The following is a 25,418-nucleotide window of genomic DNA, read 5'->3' on the forward strand; positions in this document are numbered from 1 at the left end:
AGCTCTCGTGGAATACGTTACCGAGCGTCGTAGCCCACGATCCCGAAACGTCAGGACCCGGTGGCCGCGTCGGGACGCGCCGATCAATAGAAGACCAAAAGGCACATGTCCCGGCAGCTTCTCACGCGGCGTTCTTCCCTAGATTGGCGGGCATGTCGCCTGTCAAGTGTCCAGGTCCGATCCCGATCAGCCTGTCAGCTCGATGCACCCACGACGATCTTTAATCCCCGAGGAAACCTGTGCGATCGCGACGCTCCTCCATTGAACGGTATCCACTGTTGAAGCGGTGGCAAGGTCGCGGTAGGCGTTGGTCACTTCGGGGATAGGACACCAAATCCAAGTAAATAGAAAGTCACCGATTCACTGATCGGGGGAGGGAGGTTGCGGGTCGCCTGGAAAGTGAGCGGGACGCGGCTGACCGTCGACGACGACGACGGCGACGGCGACGAACGATCAAACCGGCGACGTCGGGTCACCAAGATCGATCGGCATCCCGTGACGGCTCGCGGCTCTTTCCGTTTTTCTTGGTCTCGTCGCCGCGACGCTAGCGTCTGACCGCGACGACGGCGTCGGGGTGACGTCGGTGAACGCGACGATGGCACGAGGAACAACGCGAAAGCCGAGAAAAGTCGGGACACTGGCCTGCCATCGTGCAGACCGACGACCCGGTGCGGCTCTCCCAACACGGCGACGCACTGCGCCGACGTCGCGACGACGACGACGTCGTCGCCTAGGCGACCGCGACCTCTCGCTCTCCTACGCATCCGCTCTTCCTCCTCGCGCGGAGGGTGGATCGATCAATCGAACCGAGCGCCGCGCCGCTCGAGCTATCGAGATGCGCGTCGGGAGGGAGGGTGGGAGGGAGGAAATTCTCGGGGATTACGATGTCTATGTAGATTCGTTTTCTCTATGATCCTTCAGTTTCTTTTTCCTTTTCTTTTCTTTCCTTTTTTTTTCATTGCATTTCTTCATCGTCTACCCGCGGATCGTTAAATCGTCAGATATTAACCCTTTCCACTCGAATGGCGATTCCAAGGCGCTATTAAAAATTGTTATATCACGTTTCAAAATAATTTTATTAATCGAATTTTATTATTTGCAGAACCGTTGAAAGGATAACTGTTGTACAATTTCATATGTACAAAATGCATTAGGTTATATAAAATGGAAATACAGTCGGTCGGATAAACTATATTAAATTTTACGTTAATTTGGCTTCGAGTGCAAAGGGTTAAGTTTTATGTTTCATTCGGATTTTCGTGGAATGGTTCAACGGTGGCTTTTGGTGCGCGATTCGTTGTTCAAGGCGGATTCGTTTACGAAAACGAGGTCGGTGTCTTTTTACGTGGGAGGGGGGAGGGTATCGTTCGTTATTGTGATTTCTATCTTTAATTCGAGAAGAATGCAGTTGGATCAGTCTTTTTATTAGGCACATTTTGTCAACGCTAGATTTACGGAATCCGTCAAAATGGCGGGTCACTGATTTTTTTATTTACGATTATTCATACCGTAAAGATGAGTTATTATGAGTTATTTATTCCATTTATATGTTAATTACGGCAAATTTTACAATAACACCTGTTTAAAATCAGAATAAATTTCTAATAATAAATTCTAATAATTATAATAAATTCTAATTATAATTCTAATAATAAATTCTAATACTGTTACTTTTATAAACTCTGATATAAAACAGCTGTTTTTTGTGCTCAGTAAATCTAGTGTCAATTATATTATAAGAAAGCAGTATATATATTTTATACTTTAATTGGCACATATTGTATATATGTATACAGTTAGTATACACACCATTCGAAATAAACTAACTTTTTCAAAAGTAGCCGAACGAGTATACTTTCTTTCAAGAACTCAAAATAATCGATTTACTACGCGGCGTTTAAGAAACAATTTGTCAAATGATAAAACATCGTTATGACACTGTAACATCGAAAACATTTATCGCGCGTGTTTCACGAACTTTTCGAAATGTAAATAATTTGTCGCAGATGGACGCAACGTATTTCATATGTAGACTTCGAATAAAAAGTTGTCCGATCCAATCTGCAGTATATACATACAATTTAATTATAATTTCAACATATTTTACGGCTTTCACGGTCCGGCAACACAGAGTTCTTCTGGCTGTGCAGCTGCAATTCTCGCGGAACGTCGAGAAAATAACTCGGAAAAAAGGCACGTTTTAAAAGACCCGAAGCAGAAATATACGGGTAATCGTGAAAAGAGAGACCCGAGAATCTGTGTATATATAGAAGATCATCCGGATCGAGATCTGCATTCGGTCGACGCGCGCGAATATCAGCGCGCACGTGAATCAGGGGCCTCGAAAAACTAGTCACGCACCAGTAATTATAAATTACCTACTTCACTTCGATCGCCGGCGTGCATATACAACTGGCAAATGGGATACGGTAAATATTATCGCGGTGATTTCACCTGGGCCCCGATGCTCGGCCGAGCAATTACCACTTGCAATTTAGAAATCTCGTGTCACTGATGGAATACGAACCATTTATTTCGAAAGCGGCGATAATCGATCGGTCGTCGTCGATTATTAATCGCAAGTTCGTACGTTCTCCGCATAGTAGGTGAACAGGTTAGACGAACGAAATGGTCAAGAATGCGATCAAAGTGTACGCGAGATTGAAACCGGAAAAGAACCGGAAGGCCGTCGTGGTACGACTTCGTCGTTCGCACTCCGTTCATTTTTTCATCGACATATAGAAATACCACATAATCATCGTTCATCGATCGCGACGCATTTCCAGAACTACGCCGTCCATCATCGTCCGAAAGAGGATCTCGAGGAGGATTTCTTGATCCTCGTTTCGCCGGCGCAAAAAACGCGGGACGGCCCCGACAACCGTCCGGAGTCGTGGAATTACTCGTGAGTTATCGGCACAACGATCTATCGGCATGGTATGCCTGTTATCATTCAGCCGGGCATTCGAAACTTTCAGTTTCTTCCGAGTGTTCGAGGAATCCGCGACGCAAGCGGACATCTTCGAGAGCGTGGCGAGGCCGGTTATGGAAAGGTAAAAGGAACGGTACCGTTCGTTAATTAGTTACGATACTACCTCGTGCCCCCATCGGCAGATCATTCACGTGCACCACTTCGTTTATTAAAGCGCTCTCGAAGGCTACAACGGGACCATTTTCGCTTACGGCCAGGTAAATCCGTAGAATCGATTTCTGTAAACTATTCTACGGCCTCCGTTCGTTTTACCGCTGTTTCGACCTTCGATGGAGACATTTCTTTTTCAACGCTATTTTAGAAGCGTTTCATCGAACTCTTTAAATCGGACAATTTTGAAGGAATACCTTAATAATTAAATTTGTAATTAAATTTGAAAGGAAGGGATGCTTGCATGTGTTCGAAGATTTAAGTCAGAGTCTATGTCAATACAATTACCTGTACAATTATTATCTATACGATTCTATGTTAATTGCATAGGTAATAATTGTATAGATAAGAATTGTATAGATAATAATATGCAATTATTAATAGTAAACTATTCTCCGGCCACCGTTCGTTTTATGCTGTTTCGACCTTCGATGGAGACATTTCTTTTTCAACGCTATTTTAGAAGCGTTTCATCGAACTCTTTAAATCGGACAATTTTGAAGGAGTACCTTAATAATTCAATTTGTAATTCAATTTGCCAGGAAGTGATGCTTGCATGTGTTCGAAGATTTAAGTCAGAGTCTATGTCAATACAATTATCTATACAATTCTATGTTAATTGCATAGGTAACAATTGTATAGATAATAATATGCAATTATTAATAGTAAACTATTCTCCGGCCTCCGTTCGTTTTATGCTGTTTCAATCTTCGGAGGAGACATTTCTTTTTGAACGCTGTTTTAGAAGCGTTTCGTCGAACTCTTTAAACCAGACAATTTTGAAAGAATACCTTAATAATTAAATTTGTAATTAAATTTGCCAGGAAGTGAGGCTTGCATGTGTTCGAAGATTTAAGTCAGAGTCTATGTCAATATAATTATCTGTACAATTATTATCTATACGATTCTATGCTAATTGTATAGATAATAATATACAATTATTAATTAATTATTATCAATTAACATAGAATTGTATAGATAACAATTGTATACATAACTGTATTGACATAGACTTCGACTTAAATCTTTGAACACATGCAACAATTATCTATACAATTAACATAGAATCGACGATTAACATAATGTCAAAAGAGCAACATTTTATTTTGAGTTAAAGAAAACAATTATGGAAGCGATTTGCCACATTGAAAGTACCAAAGGGCCGCTTCGGTGCCGAAAGGGCCGAAGCTGCGAGACTTTAGAGGATTGTAACGTGGCAGTCGACGCGTTAACACGTTCTATGCCGAGTTGTTTTTACTCGACTTTTCATGCTGGCCATTTGATATTTTACTAAAACTTGATATATTATATGTAATTATTAATCATCGTATGTAATAATAAAACAAACTTATCATGACCCATTCTTGCGGTAGAATTAATTCTTCGGTTCTATATTTGCTACAAACTATTTTGTTAACGCATTAAAGAAACATGTAAGCATGTACCATCGATGGTACACATGGCACGGAACGTGTTAATCGTCGAATCTGCCATAACAAACTAACCAAAATCGAAACCCGACGCTTCCTGAGTCCATTGAAATTCCGCAGACGGCGAGCGGAAAGACGCACACGATCGTCGGTAGTCAAGTAAACAGCGACAGCCGCGGCATCATACCCAGATGCCTGCAATACGTGTTCGACGCCATTCAAAAGGTTAGTGTCTCTCTCATGTCTGGCTGGAGAACCACCATGGAATATGTGCACGCCCTTTAAATCACGCCGTAGCGGCCGGAGAACCTGTACACGGTCGAAGTGGCTTTTCTGGAGATTTACAACGAGAACGGCTACGACCTGCTCGATAGACGGCAACGAGAGTATGCGGTTACAAGATTGGAAGATTTACCGTAAGTTCCCGTGACGTAAATGGCGGCCCCTCGAGGTTCGCGGACGCGGATACTCGCCGATTTCGACGGGGAGAAAAAACAAGGCGGCCGCCACCTTTAAGGGAAACCATCGCGGCCGAGTTAGGCTGCCACCGGCCGAACGATCAACCGTGATTCCGACCGCTCCTCGAATACGGAGCGTTCGAGGCGCAACGCCGCCTCGGCTTTATTTCTTCCTCGTTTCTTGTCGCCGGACTTTCGTCACAGACAAATTGAAACGCTTCGAGGCGCTACGTGCGAACGAACCCCTCGCGAGGCGGGTGCTTTTGACGATTTCACGCTTCGCCCGGCTAGATCCGGTCAAATCGTTGCTCATCTAGGCTTCTTGCCGATTTTTCGTGCCGCCGCTCCCAGAACCGTCTTTGGTGTCTTTGTTACATCGAACATTTGTTACGTCTAACGCAAGAAGCCGGTCGCTGGAACTGGTTACCGAACGATCGCGGTATTTTTGCAATTCTGTAAAAACCACCGCGGAGAAGAAACGTTACACGAATGTAACGATGTAATCGCGTCGGTTTCAAATAATCGGAATGATTGAGAGGAGAACGAAGTTTCCTGCCCGACTCTCTCGGAGCAATAAACCTGTCAAGCGCGGAACATTTTTCAAAAATATCGGCTAATGTTTAGGGGTTTCATATTTAATGATGTATTTAATGAAGCAATTTAAATTTAAAGCGATAACATATTTTTTATATAATAAACATATTACAGTAATATATTAAAATATGATTATTATATTATTGCTTTAAATTTAAATTTCACCAGTTCGGTTTTGTCCATAATTTCATGGTTTAAATGAACGTCGAATTGGGCGAAAAATATTGTAGCACGTTTTCAGATTTAAAGACGTTATAATATATAATATAATATAATAATTATATTAATATACATATAGTAATTAATATAATATATTAATATAATTATTATATATATTATTATTATACTATATATAATATAATAATTATATTAATATACATATAGTAATTAATATAGTTATTATATATATTATTATTATATTATATATATTATATATTATTATTATATTTTATATATATATTATATATTATTGTTATATTATATATATTATATATATATTATATATTATTGTTATATCATATATATTATATATAATTATTTATAATATATATCATTTATTACATAATAAACGATAAGACATTAGGAAAGAAACTTCCGCGCAATTATTTTTGTAGAGCGTTCAAATATTAACGAATGAAAAGTTTCTACAAAATGAGTCGCTCCGTTCAAGATAGGCGGCTATCGTTTCAAGGAACAGAGTTTAGATCAAACGCGGCCCGACAATCGTTTAACGCGTTGCCCTGAATAATACCGCTTGACAATTCCGATTTCATTACACAAATGCGGAACTCCGGGCGTCCAGTTTCACTCCGAGCGATTATTGGAATTCGCCGTCTGTTCGCGGAGCATTCCGTGTCTAAACTCCTTGTTTCGCGCACAAACGTTAGGAAAATTCATAGCAGAGATCTGTATCTGATCAGGGCAGCGTTACCCAACATATTCAATTGATTGGAAAGACACCGACAAGCCGCCGCCTCGCTCGAACCGGAATATTTTTCTAACTGAGTCAATTAATCAGCATTTTCCTTGGCCGTTGACAGCGGAAGTTCGATCGATCAGACGGGGATACGTGCGTTTTACGTAATGCGCGAACTTTCTGATCGCATCTGTTAACACGCGAGTCCCAAGCGATCGCTGACCGGTCCCTCGCTCCGAAAAAGAAGCGATTTTAATGATTTCCCGACGCGTTTCAGCCGTGTCTCGATACAGGAAGACGAAAGCGGGCAGCTGCATTTGAAGAACCTCAGTTTCCACGGCGTCGAGTCTTTCGAGAATGCTTTCCAGTTGCTTTTGGTGGGTGAGAACAATCGGTGAGTCGATGGTAGATTTTACTTATATTTGACAAGGGTTCAAGATAAGGATTCGACAAAATTTCTGTTTCACTCAATTCAAGGTGAAATCTTTAGTGTGGATTGCAGATTTTATGTGCAGTAATTTTTCTCAGAAATGTTCGGATATCGGAGTTGAAACCGGCAGATCCGAGAATGCTAAGTCGCGGCTCTTCGAGCTTCGCGGCTCGTTTTTATAGAAACTCGAGGCAGTCGGCAAAAAAAGGCCGCGGCCAGCATGCCGGTGTAACGCTAGAATGCTGCTAGAATTGCTGGAAATGCTAGAATTCTTTCGTAGTGCTGGAATAAAAACGATGATTTAACTTTTTCTATTTCTAATTTTTTGCCACGATTCGAAGGCAATTTGGAGGCCACGTGACACGATTCGAAGGCAATTCATAGGTCACATGACATGATTCGAAGGTAATTTGGCGGCCACGTGACACGATTCGAAGGCAATTCGGAGGCGACATGACATGATTCGATGGAAATTCGAAGACAATTCGAAGGTCATATGACATTATTCGAAGACAATTCGGAGGCCACGTACACGATTCCAAGGCAATTCGAAGGCCACATTACACGAATTCAAGGCAATTCGAAGGCCACATTACACGAATTCAAGGCAATTCGAAGGCCACATGACACGATTCCAAGGCAATTCGAAGGCCACATTACACGATTCCAAGACAATTCGAAGACCACATGACACGATTCCAAGGCAATTCGTAGACCACATGACACGATTCCAAGACAATTCGAAGGCCACATGACACGATTCGGAGGCAATTCGAAGGCCACGTGCTTCGATTCGACGGCCACGTGCCTTGTAGTTCCACAGTTTTTCTTACCTGACACACACCCAAACAGACCATTTCGTGTTGTCTTCCGGGAATTCGCGTCGCGTGCCGCATCACATAGCATGTCGTAGCAATAAATTACGTAAGCATAGGACTAGCACAGAGAAATTCACAGCAACCCCAACCTTGGCATTTCCTAGAAAAATTACTGTATTTACGATGAATCGTGTAGTTGCTACGACAAACAATAAGCAGCGTTAACTCTTTTCTTTGCTACGTCAATTAGCACATTCTTCCTAATAAAACGTGGCAATTTTTGTTTCTTGTATGTCTTCGTTTTTCATTAATTCCTAGATTTTGATAACCGAAGGATCAAGTATTGTTGCGAGCGAGAAGAAATGAGTTAACAGGTTAAACAAATAAAGAGAAATTACTGTTTGACTTCTATCTCTTGAAATTGATGAAACATAAATCGTAATTCAGCCTGTAACATGAATAATAGCGATTTAAAAAATACTATATGGATTAGAAAATAACACTGACTTGAAATTTGTCCTCGAAAAAATCAATTAATTGATTAAATATGTTGTTCAGGGCTATTTTTGAATTGAATTAATTAATCGATCGAATGAATCATGATTTGAATGAATGAATTGATTAGATATGTTGTTTAGGCTTATTTTTGAATTGAATTAATTAATTGATTCATTTATCGAATGAATCATGATTTGAATGAATGAATGAATTAAATATGTTGTTTAGGGTCACTTCAGAAACCCCGATGAACCCCCAGTCATCAAGATCACACTGCATCTTTACCATCGTGGTCTCTATGAAGGAGTTCGGCGCTGATCACTATAAACGGGCGAAAGTGCACTTGGTAGACCTAGCTGGGTTCGTATACCTTCGTCAGTCCGCTTATCCACCGGCGGTACCAGCACGGACAGGATATATGAATTCGACTGCCTTACCGAGGCTATAGTCTGTTTTTCGAAAAAAAGTATCCGATGTCATTCAATTAGCTATTCACTGCAGCCCTGCGTTGCAAATTTAAGATAATAGGAATGAAACAGTGAAGTTTTATGACTTTATGTATTTCCTTTTCTATTTTATTTTATATTTTTCTCGAAAAACAGATAATAATTAGAGTAGAGTTCAATTGGTATTATTAATCTTGATAAAACCACAGACATAGGATTAAGTCTGTGACAAAACTCTACAGATTCTCTTCTGTGAAACTAGACTGTAAAAAAATAGTCTTTTGGCTCCTAAATATAGATGGCCCGCTCTGCAGATGCTACAGCAAAAAAATCACAATCGGGAGCCGACTAATTTCATAACTACCCTATAATTAAAGATTAGCCATTAACAGAAAGGTTTGACAATATGCCTTTTAATAAATAACCTCCCATATTAATTAAAAACATTTATCAATATAATTTTCATTCGACTTCTATTTATGGAATCACCAATATAAGATGAAACTGCGCAACGAACTATTTTGTAATTAATTTTTAATCTTGATCTCTTTCACCCAGTCTCATAGTAATTTCTCTAATCTTTAAAATTATTACAAATAATTTAACGATGTCGCTTCAGCCATCGAAGCAATTAAATAAGAAAGAAGAGTCAAAATATCTATATCAAAAATATCTATAAAGAGGAAAAAGGATTTGAGATGACTAACATAACTTTTCTAAAAATGTAATGTGATTATAGTAGACTTCCAATATTTGTTCTTTTGTTTTTTTTGTAATTGCCATCCGATGGCAGCCGGCAACGTCCAAGATAACGGCCAAGTTAACTTTAATCGAGCGTAAATTTCTGATTGCGCATTAATCGCGTTAAGGAAATAAATTTCGTTGACAACCGTGCAAGCCAGCATCCCACGTTCTTCGGGCAAGCATGTTGCAATTACATCATCGGTGCCGTTCAACCTACTTGTCTGTGACCATTTTTCCATGCCCAGACGCGTTCCGTCGCGTCTCCAGCACGCTTCCTCGGCTGCAATAGCAAATTTCGTAACGGTACACGATTTTTCAGCATGGAATTTTCTATAGGTCTGAACGGGTCTACAAATGCTCGATAAGCGGCACCATACTGACCGAGGCGAAGCACATTAACCTGAGCCTACATTACTTGGAGCAAGTCATAGTATGTCTGGGTCAGGAGAGTGTCGGTCACATTCCGTACAGGTGCCGTACCCGCACTATAGTATTCTAGAATATCGACACACGTTCATTTATAATCGGTGGATCCTCAATGTTTTATGTAGAATGGATTTTTGAATGTTTTATGCAGAATGGATTTTCAATTCTTATTAACGTAGCATTGAAATATAAATGCTGCTTAGTATAAGCAGCATTTTATATTCCATTACTAAAGCAACAATAATACATTTATTTGGACATTTACCGATTTTTATTTTGATATTTATCGCAAGTAACAAATTTATTGAATAAATTCCTCGTAAATGTATCTTTATGATCTGAATAATAATAAATTTAAAGATTTAGAAGCTAGTGTTAATTTATTGAAATACGAACGGTGAAAAATTCGTTTGTCCTATTAGAAGTTTTGAAAATACTAACATTAACAAATTCCGTCACAATATTTTAAATATTTTACTATACCATCAATTTCGGTGAATTCTCAATATTTTATGCAGAATGGATTTTCAATTCTTATTTACGTTTGGTTTACGGAGCACTGTAAGCATCTATTTTATATTCCATTACTAAAGCAACAATAATACATTTATTTGGACATTTACCGATTTTTATTTTGATATTTATCGCAAGTAACAAATTTATTAAATAAATTCCTCGTAAATGCATCTTTACGATGTGAATAATAATGAATTTAAAGATTTGGAAGCTAGTGTTAATTTATTGAAATACGAATGGTGAAAAATTCGTTCGTCCTATTAGAAGTTTTGAAAATACTAACATTAACAAATTCCGTCACAATATTTTAAATATTTTACTATACCATCAATTTCGGTGAATTCTCAATATTTTATGCAGAATGGATTTTCAATTCTTATTTACGTTTGGTTTACGGAGCACTGTAAGCATCTATTTTATATTCCATTACTAAAGCAACAATAATACATTTATTTGGACATTTACCGATTTTTATTTTGATATTTATCGCAAGTAACAAATTTATTGAATAAATTCGTCATAAATGTATCTTTACAATCTGAATAATGCTAAATGAAAAAATTTGGAACCTAGTGTTAATTTATTGAAATACGAACGGTGAAAAATTTGTTTATCCTATTAGAATTTTTTAAAATACTAAAATTTACAAACTCTGTCACAATATTTTAAATATTTTAATATACCAGCAATCTAAAAAGTTAAATCATTACTCTCATTATTGTATCCATTAATTAGCCTAAAAGCGTAAATATTGTGTCATCTTACTCTACTTGCTACAATTTAAATGACCTACGCTGAAATGTTTATTAGTACTTTATTGGATTATAAAAACCGTTTGTAATTAATTAAAAAATGATATCTTGTGTATTTATATTCTCTTCAATTATTTCTGTTCGATTTCTCTTCTACTTTTGTCTGTGATAAATAATTATTATCTTGTCTCATTGTAGAATAAGTACAATAATTCTAATGAATAAATTATTTGTGTATACAATTTTAGAAATTCGTATTTGACGTCGATTTTGAGGGACAGCTTGGGCGGAAACTGTATGACCGCCATGTTGGCAAATTTGAGTACCGTATCATCGAACATAGAGGTATGAACATGTTCGTCTACTCTTTCACATTTTACTCTAATATTTGAATAATCTTTATCGTTACCAGGAGACAATTTCTGCGTGCAGGTTTGCCCAAAGAGTGGCCATGATAAATAACGATGTGAAATTAGTCTTGCATACGAGCGTTCGAAGCGAGAACGCGTTGCTGAAATTGGAGAACGAGAGGCTCAAGAAACAGATTGAAGCGATGACAAAAGGGATTGTACGTTCGCATCTTTCACGTGGATTGTCAAAATTTTATAATAGTTGATATTAATTTATCTGTTATTTTAAACGTAGTCATCCGAGGAACTAACCGCCGAAGATAAATGGAAGTTGGATGCTCAGATTAGAAACTTCATAGAATTCAACGCTAAGATCTCTTGGAATTACAGTTTGCAGAGTGTCGAATACTGTTTCGAAAGTTTCAGAAGAATTTTGGAGCTGAGCAAGGACCCAAAGAGTTGTTCGATGAAATTGGAATACTACAAAGACTTGGTTTTTCAAAGGGACAAGGAAATTTGTATCCTAATGCCATATTTTTAGTTTTCATTATTTTATTGAATTTTTTTATCGAAGGCTAGCTTTACATTTTTTTTTTATTATTAACGATCGCAACTTATGAAATGGTAACTTCCTGAAATAAAAATAGCTCTGTTAATCGATCTGCTGAATAAGGGAAAGGAGAAAAGGCAGTTCAGCGTGAAGGAAGGCTCTCTCAAAGAATCAAGTACTCGTTTGCGTTTACTTCCTGCATTCGTTCAACCAAGAAACTATACTAATTTTTAATTTAGAACTCCCCGGCGATAAACACCTGATTTTACCCGATGAAGCAGGATCTCTAACTAACAATCCCGATGAACTTACGTCGAACGTAGAAACGAGTGATTATGATGGACGATGTAATTTTCAACACTTCCATACAAACAATATTCCATAAGTTATTCCATTCAATTAACAGTAGATTTAATTTTAGCAGGTACGCAATTAGTGGATCACGCGAATAATGGAAATCGACCGACAACTGTTTCAGAAAGTCGAACAACGTGCACGGAAGATAACAAAACGAATGCTGCTGATTCATCGTCCGCAATGACTGGCGTTCTCGATGATAAAATAATATCAATTAACAGCGTTCGTTCGAGAAACCACAAAAAGAAATTCAAGGATTACACGCCTGTTCTCGCGTGCGATTTTAACGATAATTCGCGGAACACTGTTGTCAATGAAAGTAAAAACAATTGCAACAAGAACGGTGTTAACGACCGCCCTAACTTTCTCGCGAACAACATAGCGAACGTTCGAAACCGGAAAAAATCGCTCGAGCTAATTTCAGCGAATAAACATGTTTCCGTGAACAATATACAAGCGGAGTTGTTGAGCTGCAACATCGTCAATGTAACTCTGGGCGATTCGACGGTGAACAAGAATCCAGAAGAACAGCGACAAGTAGCTCGTAAGGCTGAAAAGAAACCAGCGAGGAACGGCGAAATTAAAAACTCGACGATTAAAAATGCCGAGACCACGCTGCTGTCGGAAAGTACAGTTAATCAAGAAAGTGACGGAAATGCTCGCGGTAAAAATGTCAATGATTCTATCGTCAGCGACGACGACCCGATTCTATTTTACGAGAAAATGTTGCGCTTCAATGGGCCCCAAAGTGAAACTAAATCGCCTCTGACTTCGGATTTGTCTACGATCGAATCTCAATATTCGAATAACATTATGCAGAGCCTCGACGCGAAATTGAGATCGCGAACTCAAAATTATGACTTGAAATTGAGGCATAAATTTCTCACTAACTGCGATCTGCTTCGCGAGCATCGACCGACTGCGTCGACTCAGGATTTTAACTTTGACAACAAATTCGAGAACGACGATGGGAATCGTTCGGTTTCCGTGAGGTCTTCCCGCGGCAGTTTTCAAAATGATCGATTCGTTGACAATGCGAGTTCGCAGAGGTTCGTGGAACCGCTCGTGGCAACCAATGTTCGCGACGAAGAGAAAGACGAGATCGCGCGGTACGGTAGAAGCAGCGTTTATTTTTCTAACCGTGAAATTGAGAGTAACGCGAGCAAAAGAAGCGGTGGTAGAAAGTCGAGTGTCGGCAGCTTCACGGCTGACCGGCAAGAAAAATCGAGTGCCAGCGCAAGAAGTAAAACTAACGATGATTTCCATCAGAAGTTGGATCGTGGTCGAGGTAACGGCAGTTTTGAAGACTCGCTTCCTCTGACAGGTGATCCGGAAATCGACGAGGAGATTATTGCTTTTTACGAGGCCAAGCGGCTGGGCGGCGTTTATTAACAAACTCTTTTTCTACGAACCGCAACAGTGATTACAATCGCGCAGTATCAGCGCACAACTTAGTACTTTCGGTACCAATAGTAAGTTCACGTTTGCGAACCAATTTATACAAAACTCTTATAAGAAAACTTATACAATTATAAGCATAGATAATCGATATCCAGAGTATTCATTTCTCCTAAAACCGGTATGAATTTAATTTCATGTTCCTGGACACTTCAACGATCCCATGTCAACTTTCTCTCCGTACATTTTTGCCTCCAAGATCGTCAATCGATTCTCGTGGACCAAAGCGAGACAGTGTCGCTTCGCTAGACCAGCGAACTTTCGGATTTGGAAATTGTATAACTTATCGATGTTCAATGTAACGCTGTCCCTGTGTACGAAGCCTTGTATTCCTGGAAAATATGTACAACTTATGAGATGCTAAATAATCGAATATTTAGAAGTTACTTTGATATCAACCGTTCACCTTTGTACTCGTAGATTTGAAGTATCATCCTGTTTTCAACGAAGAGTAAAAGCGTCTCAACGTTTCCCTCGAAATTCAGAGCCGTGAACGACGTCGGCTTGTAAGCTTTTATGGTTTGCAAGATCTTTTTGCGTGCTCCATGGTCGTTGCAAATCTACAATATTTATATAAATGCGAATCGATTACTCCCACATATCGATGTACACGTGACTTGACAAAGTTTGCTGTCTTAAAAACATTCGACTTACGAATATATGATCATCGCTAAGATCTTCGCTGTAATACAAAAATATCTCTTTCTCGAATATTCCCGCCTTAAATTTCAGAACCTCGGGATTCTTCATTTTGTCAACATCGTGCTTGTTAGCCCTTTGGCTGTTGGTCAACAACAGCTGATCATCTTGTAAGACTATTTTCACGTCATTATCACGTTCTAGGGACGACAGAGCCTCCTCCAGATCCTTCTTCCTTATTTTTGAAGATCGTTTCTCATTTTTCCGACTGATTATCTTCTGGAGAGCTTTTCGGTTCACCTTCCTGCTGTCTATCTTACGACCCAGGCTCGAAACATGCTGCGAAAGCAAATATTTAAGCAACATTCGATCGATTATGAAGTATTGTATAAATTTCGGTGAAAACAAAAGATCACACCTTGAACTCGTTGTTCTCGAGTTTCCACAAATTCGTGGAGTTCCTGCCACAAACCGGTGTCCCTGAAGTAAGGAAATAAAGATTTTCGTTGTCTCTAAACGTGATCCATCCGTGAACGAACCCGAAATCGGTCACGTTGGCGACAGACTCGAATTTTCCTTCCTTGAACAAGTATGTCTGCATGCGGCATGTATTGTAGCTTATTATCAGGTAGTCCAAGCCATCTAGCTCGAACTGGTGCAGGCTGACAATGCGATTCTCGAAATCGAAGTGCTGCAGGTAGTCGAACACGCTGAACCTATATATTTGTTTCTTGGCTGACAGCATCAGGTTATTTAAGTCTTGACATATGTCTCTGAGCCTCGCCTGTGAACATCGAAATCATCAATCGATCGAGGAATACGAGCAATGTAAATTTCTTAGGAAAAGAATGGCGATTTTCGTGCAAAAATGAACAGATGCAGTACAGAACTATGAAGTCAGAAGAATTTAAGAATATTATTACACCATTTTCCACCTATTCAAATGAATAAAATGGAAGTTGCATTTTTAACCCTTTCGATACTACGGGCCACTATAGTGGCCCTCCATAAGATGCCACCGAGGTACTACGGGCCACTATAGTGGCCCTCCATAAGATGCCACCGAGGTACTACGGGCCACTATAGTGGTCCTCCATAAAATGTCACCGAGGTACTACGGGCCACTATAGTGACCCTCCATAAGATGCCACCGAGGTACTACGGGCCACTATAGTGGCCCTCCATAAAATGTCACCGAGGTACTACGGGCCATTATAATGGCCCTCCATAAGTTCGATCGTTTGTAGCGAATAAAGTCAGTGCTTACTGCAGAAAGATAATTCACCTTATTTTTCTCTCAACAACGGATAAATAGATATGCCTTATTTCTTTCAATTTCGTTTAACTTTATTTGGATTAACCCTTTTGCTACTAGCGGATTCTCCGCTGCGGTACCCCCGCAACGATAGAACGGCGTCTTGTAGCGTGCAGTGAAGTACCGCGGCGGAAAATCCGCCCGTAGCGAAAGGGTTAATTTCTGTTTCAGATTTGATGATATCGATCTGCATAAAGATCTACAGTTTAGTAATCCAATGCTCATCTTACATTGGCATACTTGACCCACGCATCCATCTCTGAACGTCTCTTTCCCAAAGTATCCGCCAGCTTGGCGAGACTGGTGTCATTTAAAATATTGCTTCCTGTAGCACCATTCTCGAAATATACGCTACCATTTACTGTCCACTTTCCAGAAACAATTTGCGGCAAGAAATGACTAGTTCTTACAGCTGCAGCTTCCCATCGAGAAAGATCTATATCATTCAAGTAGCCGTTCAATACGCGGAGAGATCGGTTCAGAATGATAGGCTTCTCAAACAAAAAGTTCCCTGAAACAGTCAATTACCTTGTTTAACAAGCTTCTAAATCGATCAGATGACATTGTTATCGTTGGAAACTTATCGTTCATTTACAAAGTCATTAATAATCGTATTAACTGTCCTGACATTTTGGAAAAATTAAAATGCACTGTTTCACTTCGTTGAACATACTTCTACTTTTCTTCCTGAACTTCATTGTACGCTCTATGATCACCATAACTGTCTCTACGACCTACTAATCAAATCGCTATGAACTCCTTTTTTATTATTTTTAAAGCATATACCTATCCTTCAGACACTCTACTCTCATAATAGTTGCTGTTGATCATCTTGCTACCTAATTTCTTCTATATTTCATTAATCTTTTTTTTGTTTTTTATCTTTTTTCTATGTCTGATAATTTTATAATTGCTATTATTTTATTATTGCTATTAATTTATATCTTACTTTCTCCTTCTCATTGTATTGTATTACATTATATATTATTATTATTATATACATATATATACAAGGTGTTCCGAAAATGTCTCGCAATCCGGAAATGGGACGTTCCTAAGGTCATTTGAAGCAACTTTTTCCTTTGCAAAAATTTTCTCCAAGGCTTCGTTTACGAGTTATTAACGAAAAACACTGACCAATAAGAGGCGAGCTCTGCTGGCGCGCGGCTGCTTCCGCTCATTGTCTCGGCCGTCTCGCGCCAAATGATCTCGCCTCTGATTGGTCACTGTTTTTCGTTAATAACTCGTAAACGAAGCCGCGGATTGCATTTTCGCTAAGGAAAAAGTTGCTTCAAATCACCTCAGGAATCCTCTACTTTCGAATTGCGACATTTTTGGGGCACCCTGTATATTTTTATTGTACTTCTATGACGGCTATTAGAAATCTTTTCTTTTTATTTCTTCTTTTGTAACAAAGGGTTGTGCCCGTATATACGAATAAAATTATTATTAGTTTCTAATAATCACCTGTCAGTGTACTATTTGAATTTAAAGGAATGGTTCGAGTCGGATCGATTCCATTGATCAGACGCGCGTTGAAATTACGGCGGATGCGAACCTGCCCTGTGAAGTTGAAGTGTCCCGTGATATTCTGACTGCCAGTTTTCTGAAAAAAAACATGCGCAAAAATTATCAAACATAATTTTTAACATTATTGTGCACGGACACGCGTACACTTTTCAACGGAACACGGTGTTTACTTTCAAGTGAACACTCTGCATGTCTAAAGTTAACACGTTCCGTGTCGAGCTTTTTTTACTCGAATCTTCACACTTTGATATTTTACTAAAACTTGATGTATTACGTGCAATTATTAATTCTCGTACACATAACAACGTAACAAAAACTTATCAACGCCCATTCTTGCGGTGGAAATTGATTCTTCGGTTCTAAATTTCTTGTAAACAATTTGTTCAGTTCACTAAGTAAACATGCAAGCGTGTACCATCGATGGCACACGTGGCACGGAACGTGTTAAACGTACCATGAACGTCGTCTCTTGCACAGTTTTCAGGTTCTCGTCGTTGATCCTTCCCAAAAGTTCGAATTTCTCGACGGTGACGTTCAGACAGCGAAGACGATCCACCGGTATAGTTTGTTCTGATTTCAGTGATATCAACAACTTCATGTCCCAATCGTTGAGCCTTTCTACATTGATATTTGACTGGAAGATGACGTCGGTGAGTTCAATGGTTTCTGCACAGATATCCAAGTAATAATTTTTCTAATGAAAATTGAAAAAAAATGTGTCGCAGAATCCGTCGAGGAGTTACCTTTAATGTAATGGGGTCTGTTTCTGTACAAAACGCCGAGTTTCAGTTCATTTATATCGATCCCCATGACGGTCTTTGCTGCCAAGTTTGTTTTAACGATTAAGTCTTTCTCAACTTTGATATCATCTTCGAAGACGATCTTCGATTTGATGAAAAATGGTCTATCGATGAAGACAGCGTTGTCCCAGAAACTCTTCAAGTCTATGTCGTTCAATTTATCGTGCACGAAGAAGTCGTCGTTGAAGGTGACAGAGTTCTTGAATACTTTCGCGCCAGAAATGACAACGTTGTCCTCGTTTTTAAAAATGACCGTCTTTAAGAAAGTGTCGAAATCTGTGCCTTGGATTGTCCCGTTTACAACGAGGTTCTTAATCCTCGCGTTACTCGAAAAATTAACTTTCTCGCGATATTCGTAGCTATTGTTACCGAGAGCCTTGCGCCTGTTGATTAGGTCCTCGAATTTTACGTCGCCTATGTATCCGGTTGCATGGAATTTTCCGAGGACTGTCACGTTTCCTGGAGACGTAAAAAACACTTGCTCTTCACCTTATCACAATCATCGAAAGTTGTCGATCATCAAAAAATTCGATCAATTTTATTGCTACCACGCAGATTGTAAATTACAGTAAATTGTGCAGAAAAATGGACAATTTGGGAAGAGGAGATACGATTATTCGAGCCTCGAGGCTCGTTTCTATAATCGTCGATTGTTAACAATTATAAAAACGAGCCGCGAAACCCGAATACAGTAACTTCTCTCCAATTGTCCCTCAACTTGTAAACAAAAATTGACAATTTGGGAAGAGCAGATACGATAATTCGAGTCTTCCACCTCGTTTTTATAATTGTTGACAATCGGCGACTATAAAAACGAGCCCCGCCAAGGCTCGAATAATCGTATCTCCTCTTCCGAAATTGTCCATTTTTCTGCACAATCCGAGCGCGGATTAGGGAGAATTTACTGCAGTGAATTTTTACGTACCATTCACAATGACTGGCCCGGTCAACAACTGATCTTTATAAGGATCGAAAATATTCTCCAGGGGATGATCGTTCAAAGAGATCGCCTGCAATTCACGACAGTGCACGGTGGCGAATGTTTTGTGCCCGTCGACTGTAATATTGTTGTCCGTCTTCAACACCGTATCCATGACACGTTCCGTGAAGTTGATGTTGTTCAGTAATCCGAGGATCGTTAGATTTTCGATCGTAACGTTGTTTTTGAAAATCAATTTACTCTTACAGTTTTTATATAAATCCGACAAGTTCACACCATTGATCGAGTTAACGTTGATCTGTCCTGTCACCTTAAGAGAGTCGAGACTCCTGTTTCCATTAGTAAGATCTTTCATGTACATGCTCAGACGATTCATCAGATCATTTATTTCGTCTATCGACATTCCGTTGATGAATTTCACGTCCATGCGATTACATTCCAGATTGTCGATCGAGTAATCGGTTATATTACGGGACGCCGCCAGACGCTCCGCGAAATTTGCAAAGTCGACGTCGTTGATCTCTTTAGGCGCAATCTCTTCTGCTATCAGAGTTCCGGTATTGAGACGATCGAAAACTATATTCTCGAACGATTCGTTCAATTTTCTCGTAAATTCGTCAAACGAAACGTCATTGTTCACTGTGTCAAAGGACAATTGGTCCACGACTATGGGAGACTTGAAGAGAATTATCTTTTCGAGGCAGCTGCTGCCGTTTCCACTTTCGTTCAGCAGATTTTCTAATCTGTCCGCGAATTTATAAGTTACATTTCCAAACGTGACCAGCGACGATACGTTCTTCAAATCTGAAAATATGCTCCGATGAATAAGTGGATCGATGATCACTTCTTAATATTTTTTTTTTATAGAATTTGAATCGTTACTAGGAAATTCTTGCTCCGTGTCCGTGGTCACGAATTCATCCATCGGGTGTCCGTTAATTAATCCGGACGTGATCGTTACATTGGATCTCATCTCGACGTTACCATGGAACGTTTTGGTGCCAGTTATTTTAGCGTCCACGTCAGTTTTCAATAGCAGATCGTCGAACCTCAAAGGATACTTGTATAAAAATACCTTTTCAAAGATCACATTTCCGAGTACAGTCAGGTTGACAAACGTGACCTGAGACGTGATCTCAGAGGTCTCGTTCAAGAGCTTCGGTTCGATTACGTTCTGCCCTGTTACATTGCAGTCAATCTAGAATTTTCAATGATTCATAAATCCTTATGATTCGAACTGCGTACGAAATTTCAGGCACTTACCTTAAGAGGGCCTTCTACGATCAGATCCTCGAATGTGATTTCTTCGTTCAGCACATTGTCTTCCTGCAGAAGTATGAAATCGTCGATGTCTATACCGTTTATAGTTTTGAGGCCGCTCAAGCTACCTACTCTCAGATGATTAAATGATTTTAGGCCGGTCACTTCCGTTGCAATGTTTCCGTCCACTAAAACGTAGTCGTACGGATATTGGAGATCGTTCAGCGTGCCCAATTCTACGCTGTCTGCGCTCAGCGACTAAAATAATTAAGGATAGTTGAATGGTTCAATTTTATTTTATATGGAAAATAAGACATTCGTCTGGGAATGAAGCTTTCGAAGCGATTAGCTTCATTAACGCTTAAACGACTAAAATAATTAAAGGAAGTTAAATAGTTCAATTTTATTTTATGTGGAAAATAAGACATTCGTCTGGAGCTTTCGAAGCGATTAGCTTCATTAACGCTTAAACGACTAAAATAATTAAAGGTAGTTGGATAGTTCAATTTTATTTTATATGAAAAATAAGACATTCGTCTGGCAATGAAACTTTCGAAGCGATTAGCTTCATTAACGCTTAAACGACTAAAATAATTAAAGTTAATTAAATAGTTCAATTTTATTTTATATGGAAAATAAGACATTTGTCTGGAGCTTTCGAAGCGATTAGCTTCATTAACGCTTAAACGACTAAAATAATTAAAGGTAGTTGGATAGTTCAATTTTATTTTATATGAAAAATAAGACATTCGTCTGGCAATGAAACTTTCGAAGCGATTAGCTTCATTAACGCTTAAACGACTAAAATAATTAAAGTTAATTAAATAGTTCAATTTTATTTTATATGGAAAATAAGACATTTGTCAGGAGCTTTCGAAGCGATTAGCTTCATTAAGCTTAAACGACTAAAATAATTAAAGACAGTTAAATAGTTCAATTTTATTTTATATGGAAAATAAGACATTCGTCTGGCAATGAAGCTTTCGAAGTGATTGGCTTCATTAACGCTTGACGCGTTTTCCACAAGCGGGCTTCGGGTGGATTAAAAATTCACTCTATTACGTTAACACCAGTAATTTGTTATTGTTACCCCTTCGATGACGGTGTCGCCAGGGATGACCGCATCCTTATTCTTCCACACGACGTTTTTCATGAGGTTCCCCCAATGAACGCCGTTGATCGTCTCGACGAAGAGGTCTCCCTCCACCACGGCTCGATCTATCTTCGAGAAGTCAATGCCGCTATAATTGTGTATCGAATTTGCAAAGCGAATATCTGTCACCGGGATACCATTTAACGAATAGACAGTGAGATTGTCGGCTTTTATAGTGGAAACTTTCGCGTGCTGTTTAACACTTTCATTCTCGGGCGGAGAATCGTTCTGCACGTCGACGTCGTTAATGAACTTTACAATTAGCTCGTCCACGTTCAAGCTACCGGAAGCGTTCATAGTTCCGAACATTTCGACGTCCGAATTGTGATCTAATTCGGCCGAATTCAAATTTAGGGCCTGCTCTAAATTCGAATCGATTTCATTAAGCTTCCGTTCCAGTTCCTTCAGCTGTTCCATGTAATCGGTCACGTTGAAACTTAAATCTTCCCTGGACAGATTTGCGGATCCCAACGTGACGGAATCATTGTCGAATACGGTTGCGTTCGTTGCACGCGCTACACTGATGTTCCAAAATCCAGTGATCACAGGATTTTTCAAGTAACTTTTCTCGAGACGCGCTTCCGTTTCGTTTAAAATCATCTCCTGGTGACTCAGAATGTCCTAAAAAAATGTATTTCGACCAACTTGTACGTTTTTTTTGGATAATTTTAATAAGTCAGACTTATTATATATATATATGTATGTATGTAAGTAATTATATATATAAATATATTATTATATATATTATATTATACATTATACAATATATTTTTTTTTATTTACAAAATATTTATATATTTGATATAATATAATATATATAACTATAATATTGTATTATATTATATATAATATAATATATATAACTATAATATTATATTATATTATATATAATATAATATATATAATTATAATATTGTATTAAATTACTATATCATAATATATTATTATTATATTAAAATATTAGGTAATAATATAATTATATAATATATAATTAATTATATATTATATTTTATATTATGTTATTATATAATTATATATTATATGTTGTTTATTACATTTAATAAATATTGAAGACTCAACAATCTCTCCGCGGTGTATTGAGATGGATGTTTCAGGTCTTTCATCTCCGTGTGAAACTTCACGAACTTATTCCCGAGAACGAATCCGAATTTTGGGATGACAGTGACTAACGACAGGTTGAATTGATCGAGAACGTTGTGCGGTAACGGTGTCCTCTTGAAATTTAAACCTTGCCAGCCTAAAGCAATGACAGTCGAGTTTTCAAGTTGAAGAAGCAACAGTGACTCGTCTCTGTAAGTGTCCAGTCTGATGTCTTTGATCCATAATATTTCTGAAGTGTCTGCAACCGAAATAAATGATCCACGTTTTAACCGAATAGCCGTCTAAATTACATTCCATTTGTAACCGTACTGCAGTTCCTTATGCAAAATACAAATTTCTTGCGCCAGTTACAAGGAAGAAGTTTTGTTTCTTCTTTTAGTCAGATCTGATAAGGTGAGTGGACAGCAACTGGACTGCGTATTTGATGCATTTATGATACAAATAAATGAATGAAACCGTAGGAAGATTCAAAGAATTAAATAATGTCAACGTACTGTTTTCAGCTTAATAAAATTATTAGGGAAAAATTATTATTCCTTAATAACAAAATTATTAAGGAAAAGCTTGTTATTTGGCTCCTATTTTCTGTAATCAAGCTAGAAAATTTTGATTTTGCAGCCTGACTATCTTTAGGCTTGTGTTCTAATAAAATCGTGCACAGTGTATGACAGATAACAAATTAATAACCAAAATTCCTGGAATTGATGATTGAAAGTTTCAACTAATAAGGGGAGGTCTTTAGGGTTGACGCTTATTTCTTCATGAGATTTGGTACAGTGATAGAGCTTGTAAAGCTGAATCCAATGATACCCGGTTTTGCGGGTAGGCGACTTATAGTTTTTGAGATAATTATTGTTAAAGTTGCTAAGAAAAGGCCAGAAAGACGCGCAGGATTACGGCGCGAAGGTTCAGGTAGGCCGGAGCGAACCTCTCACCTCTCCCCCGCCCCCCTAATGTTTCTAGTGCCGTGCCGGTATGGTAAGCTCTCGCTCGCGTTACTGGCGCATGCCTACGCGGAACGGTTCGGCTCCGACCGATGATGCCCGAACCGTGCATCGGTCGCAGCCGAACCGTTCCGCGTAGGCATGTCGGTTTAGACGCACTGGATTACGCAGCGAGGCATCGCGCGACAGGAAGTGGGGGGGTGCCTCGCGCGGCAGAAAGTGGGGGGTGTCCCGCATGTCGCGACAAGGCGTGCCATTCTGGCCTTTTATTAGCAACTTTAACATTAATTATCTCAAAAACTATAAGCCGCCTGTCCCCCAAACCGGGTATCATTGGATTCAGCTTTACAAGCTCTATCACCGTACCAAATCTCATCAAAAAATGAGCGTCAAACCCGGGCACTACCCCTTGTAAGACTTAGAACAGTTTCATCGTTGAAGTCTCACTAAAATCAGCGTCGAACTCCGTGTTGTCCTGAAAATCGTCCTCGAAGAAGTTCAAGAGGCCAGCTTCCGGCCCGGACACAGCCAGAAATGCCAGATACCCACTCTCGAAGCACACGAAGTTTCTCAAATCGTGCGACTCGATCGTTAGCGGTTGCTGAAAAATGCTGCCGATCGCGTTGTCCTTGTACTCGTACAGGGTGAGCCCGCTGTGGCCTTGAAGAGCGAGGAAGGCGGTTTCGTAGATCGGGCAGACTCGAATGTCGAACACTTTTGGTTCCAATTTCACCAGACTAACCCTAGAACGATTATGTTAATTGTTTCAGCTGTTTCAAATTGCACCTCGTCGCGAAAATCCTGCGTCGGATTTCTGCCGCGACAAAAACGTGGAAAGATCGGGTTACCAGAAGTCGAAAGACCTCGTGGAGAAGTCAATGCTGAAACCGTAAACGTAGATGGGCGAGTATTGTATCCCGGATTGGATTGTCTCGTGGCCCAGCAACAGCAGTTCGTTCCGATTTTTCCGTCGAATGCGCTCCACGTGCTTGATATCCTTCTGGACAGGCCACAGCCAGAAATTGTCGAAGGTCCTGTCGGCGAGCAGCCTGTGCCATTGCAGCGAAGTTCCTTCGAGCGATCGCACGCACAAAACGGCCACCACGTCCACTTCCGTGATGTTCGCCGATTGGAAGCCGTGCGAAGCGAACGCTTTGTACGCCAGTATCTCGCCAGCGACGGTTAAGTTCACTGGATCACCGGCGACAGCGTTGTCCGGATCGAATTCATAGAACGAAAGGAACGATCTCTCGGCGTGTATCAAGAAACCGACGCCGTTCGCATCCAAGTATTGCCGGGCGGCGCCGTTCTCGGGGAGCTTCGGGTCCTCGTGGACGGAAACGTCTTTCACCGACACTTCTGCGAGAAAAATGTACCCTTGACTTCGGTATCGAACAAGCGGCTGCTATCGTTTTTTAATTACCCTGTCTGTTCCCAGCGCCGGTATTGTACTCGTACTCGAACCAAATCGACGACGAGACGTCCTCGGAATCTCGCCGAACCTGCTGAGATTTGGTACCCAACAATTCGTGCAAGTTTTCTATCGTCTCGTCGAGATCGGAACACGTTGTCGCACCCGCGGAAAGGACGATCAGCAGCACGATCGAACGGCTGATAGTCGACGAGGACATTGTACATTTACAATGGAAACTGACGCGGAAAGTCGTGCCGTGACATTCTCGTGGCATTCTGACGAAGGGTTCCAAATATTTTCGAAGCGGGATTTCGCGCAGCGGTTCTCAAACCGCGTGCTGGAAAGTAGTAGTCGCGCGCAGGAAAACAAGTTTCCACGCGTTTTCTTTTTTCGGTTCCCTCTACCCCTCCTCTTTC

General features: G+C 39.7%; 3 protein-coding genes across 5 annotated transcripts in view; 1 reads left to right on the plus strand and 2 right to left on the minus strand.

The window, feature by feature from the left end:
* DAAM (disheveled-associated activator of morphogenesis-like protein) overlaps nucleotides 1-690 on the minus strand; it is a 151,120-nt gene extending 150,430 nt beyond the window's left edge. The window contains exon 1 of the mRNA XM_033483283.2: nucleotides 22-690. The gene's annotated coding sequence lies outside the window, so the exon portion shown is untranslated. The remainder of the gene's footprint in view (nucleotides 1-21) is intronic.
* LOC117227775 (uncharacterized) overlaps nucleotides 1-13,976 on the plus strand; it is a 48,940-nt gene extending 34,964 nt beyond the window's left edge. Inside the window, exons 1-15 of one of the 3 annotated variants that reach the window (XM_033483285.2) lie at nucleotides 1,935-2,694; nucleotides 2,787-2,905; nucleotides 2,979-3,053; nucleotides 3,147-3,189; nucleotides 4,693-4,797; nucleotides 4,870-4,988; nucleotides 6,818-6,934; nucleotides 8,515-8,646; nucleotides 9,813-9,947; nucleotides 11,419-11,515; nucleotides 11,583-11,738; nucleotides 11,816-12,038; nucleotides 12,168-12,245; nucleotides 12,310-12,417; nucleotides 12,492-13,976. In XM_033483285.2, the coding sequence (XP_033339176.2) occupies nucleotides 2,629-2,694; nucleotides 2,787-2,905; nucleotides 2,979-3,053; nucleotides 3,147-3,189; nucleotides 4,693-4,797; nucleotides 4,870-4,988; nucleotides 6,818-6,934; nucleotides 8,515-8,646; nucleotides 9,813-9,947; nucleotides 11,419-11,515; nucleotides 11,583-11,738; nucleotides 11,816-12,038; nucleotides 12,168-12,245; nucleotides 12,310-12,417; nucleotides 12,492-13,819 (2,901 nt within the window). In that variant the 5' untranslated portion in view covers nucleotides 1,935-2,628 and the 3' untranslated portion in view covers nucleotides 13,820-13,976. Of the gene's footprint in view, nucleotides 1-1,934; nucleotides 2,695-2,786; nucleotides 2,906-2,978; nucleotides 3,054-3,146; nucleotides 3,190-4,692; nucleotides 4,798-4,869; nucleotides 4,989-6,817; nucleotides 6,935-8,514; nucleotides 8,647-9,812; nucleotides 9,948-11,418; nucleotides 11,516-11,582; nucleotides 11,739-11,815; nucleotides 12,039-12,167; nucleotides 12,246-12,309; nucleotides 12,418-12,491 lie in introns of those variants that run through there. The other 2 variants (XM_076524100.1, XM_076524101.1) reach the window with 2 other exon arrangements.
* fs(1)N (female sterile (1) Nasrat) lies at nucleotides 13,776-25,301 on the minus strand. The gene is made up of 16 exons (XM_076524093.1): nucleotides 25,012-25,301; nucleotides 24,437-24,947; nucleotides 24,036-24,331; nucleotides 22,578-22,882; nucleotides 21,460-22,143; nucleotides 20,373-20,627; nucleotides 19,992-20,307; nucleotides 19,095-19,913; nucleotides 18,113-18,628; nucleotides 17,824-18,035; nucleotides 17,307-17,445; nucleotides 16,070-16,350; nucleotides 14,943-15,308; nucleotides 14,540-14,863; nucleotides 14,292-14,445; nucleotides 13,776-14,217 (listed from the first exon to the last, which is right to left on the minus strand). The coding sequence occupies exons 1-16, from the start codon at nucleotides 25,274-25,276 to the stop codon at nucleotides 14,021-14,023; spliced, it is 5,640 nt and encodes a 1,879-aa protein (XP_076380208.1). The 5' UTR covers nucleotides 25,277-25,301; the 3' UTR covers nucleotides 13,776-14,020.
* Between the last annotated feature and the right edge of the window lie 117 nt (nucleotides 25,302-25,418).

Source organism: Megalopta genalis, chromosome 8 (genome assembly GCF_051020955.1).
Source record: "Megalopta genalis isolate 19385.01 chromosome 8, iyMegGena1_principal, whole genome shotgun sequence".
Lineage (NCBI taxonomy): Eukaryota > Metazoa > Arthropoda > Insecta > Hymenoptera > Halictidae > Megalopta > Megalopta genalis.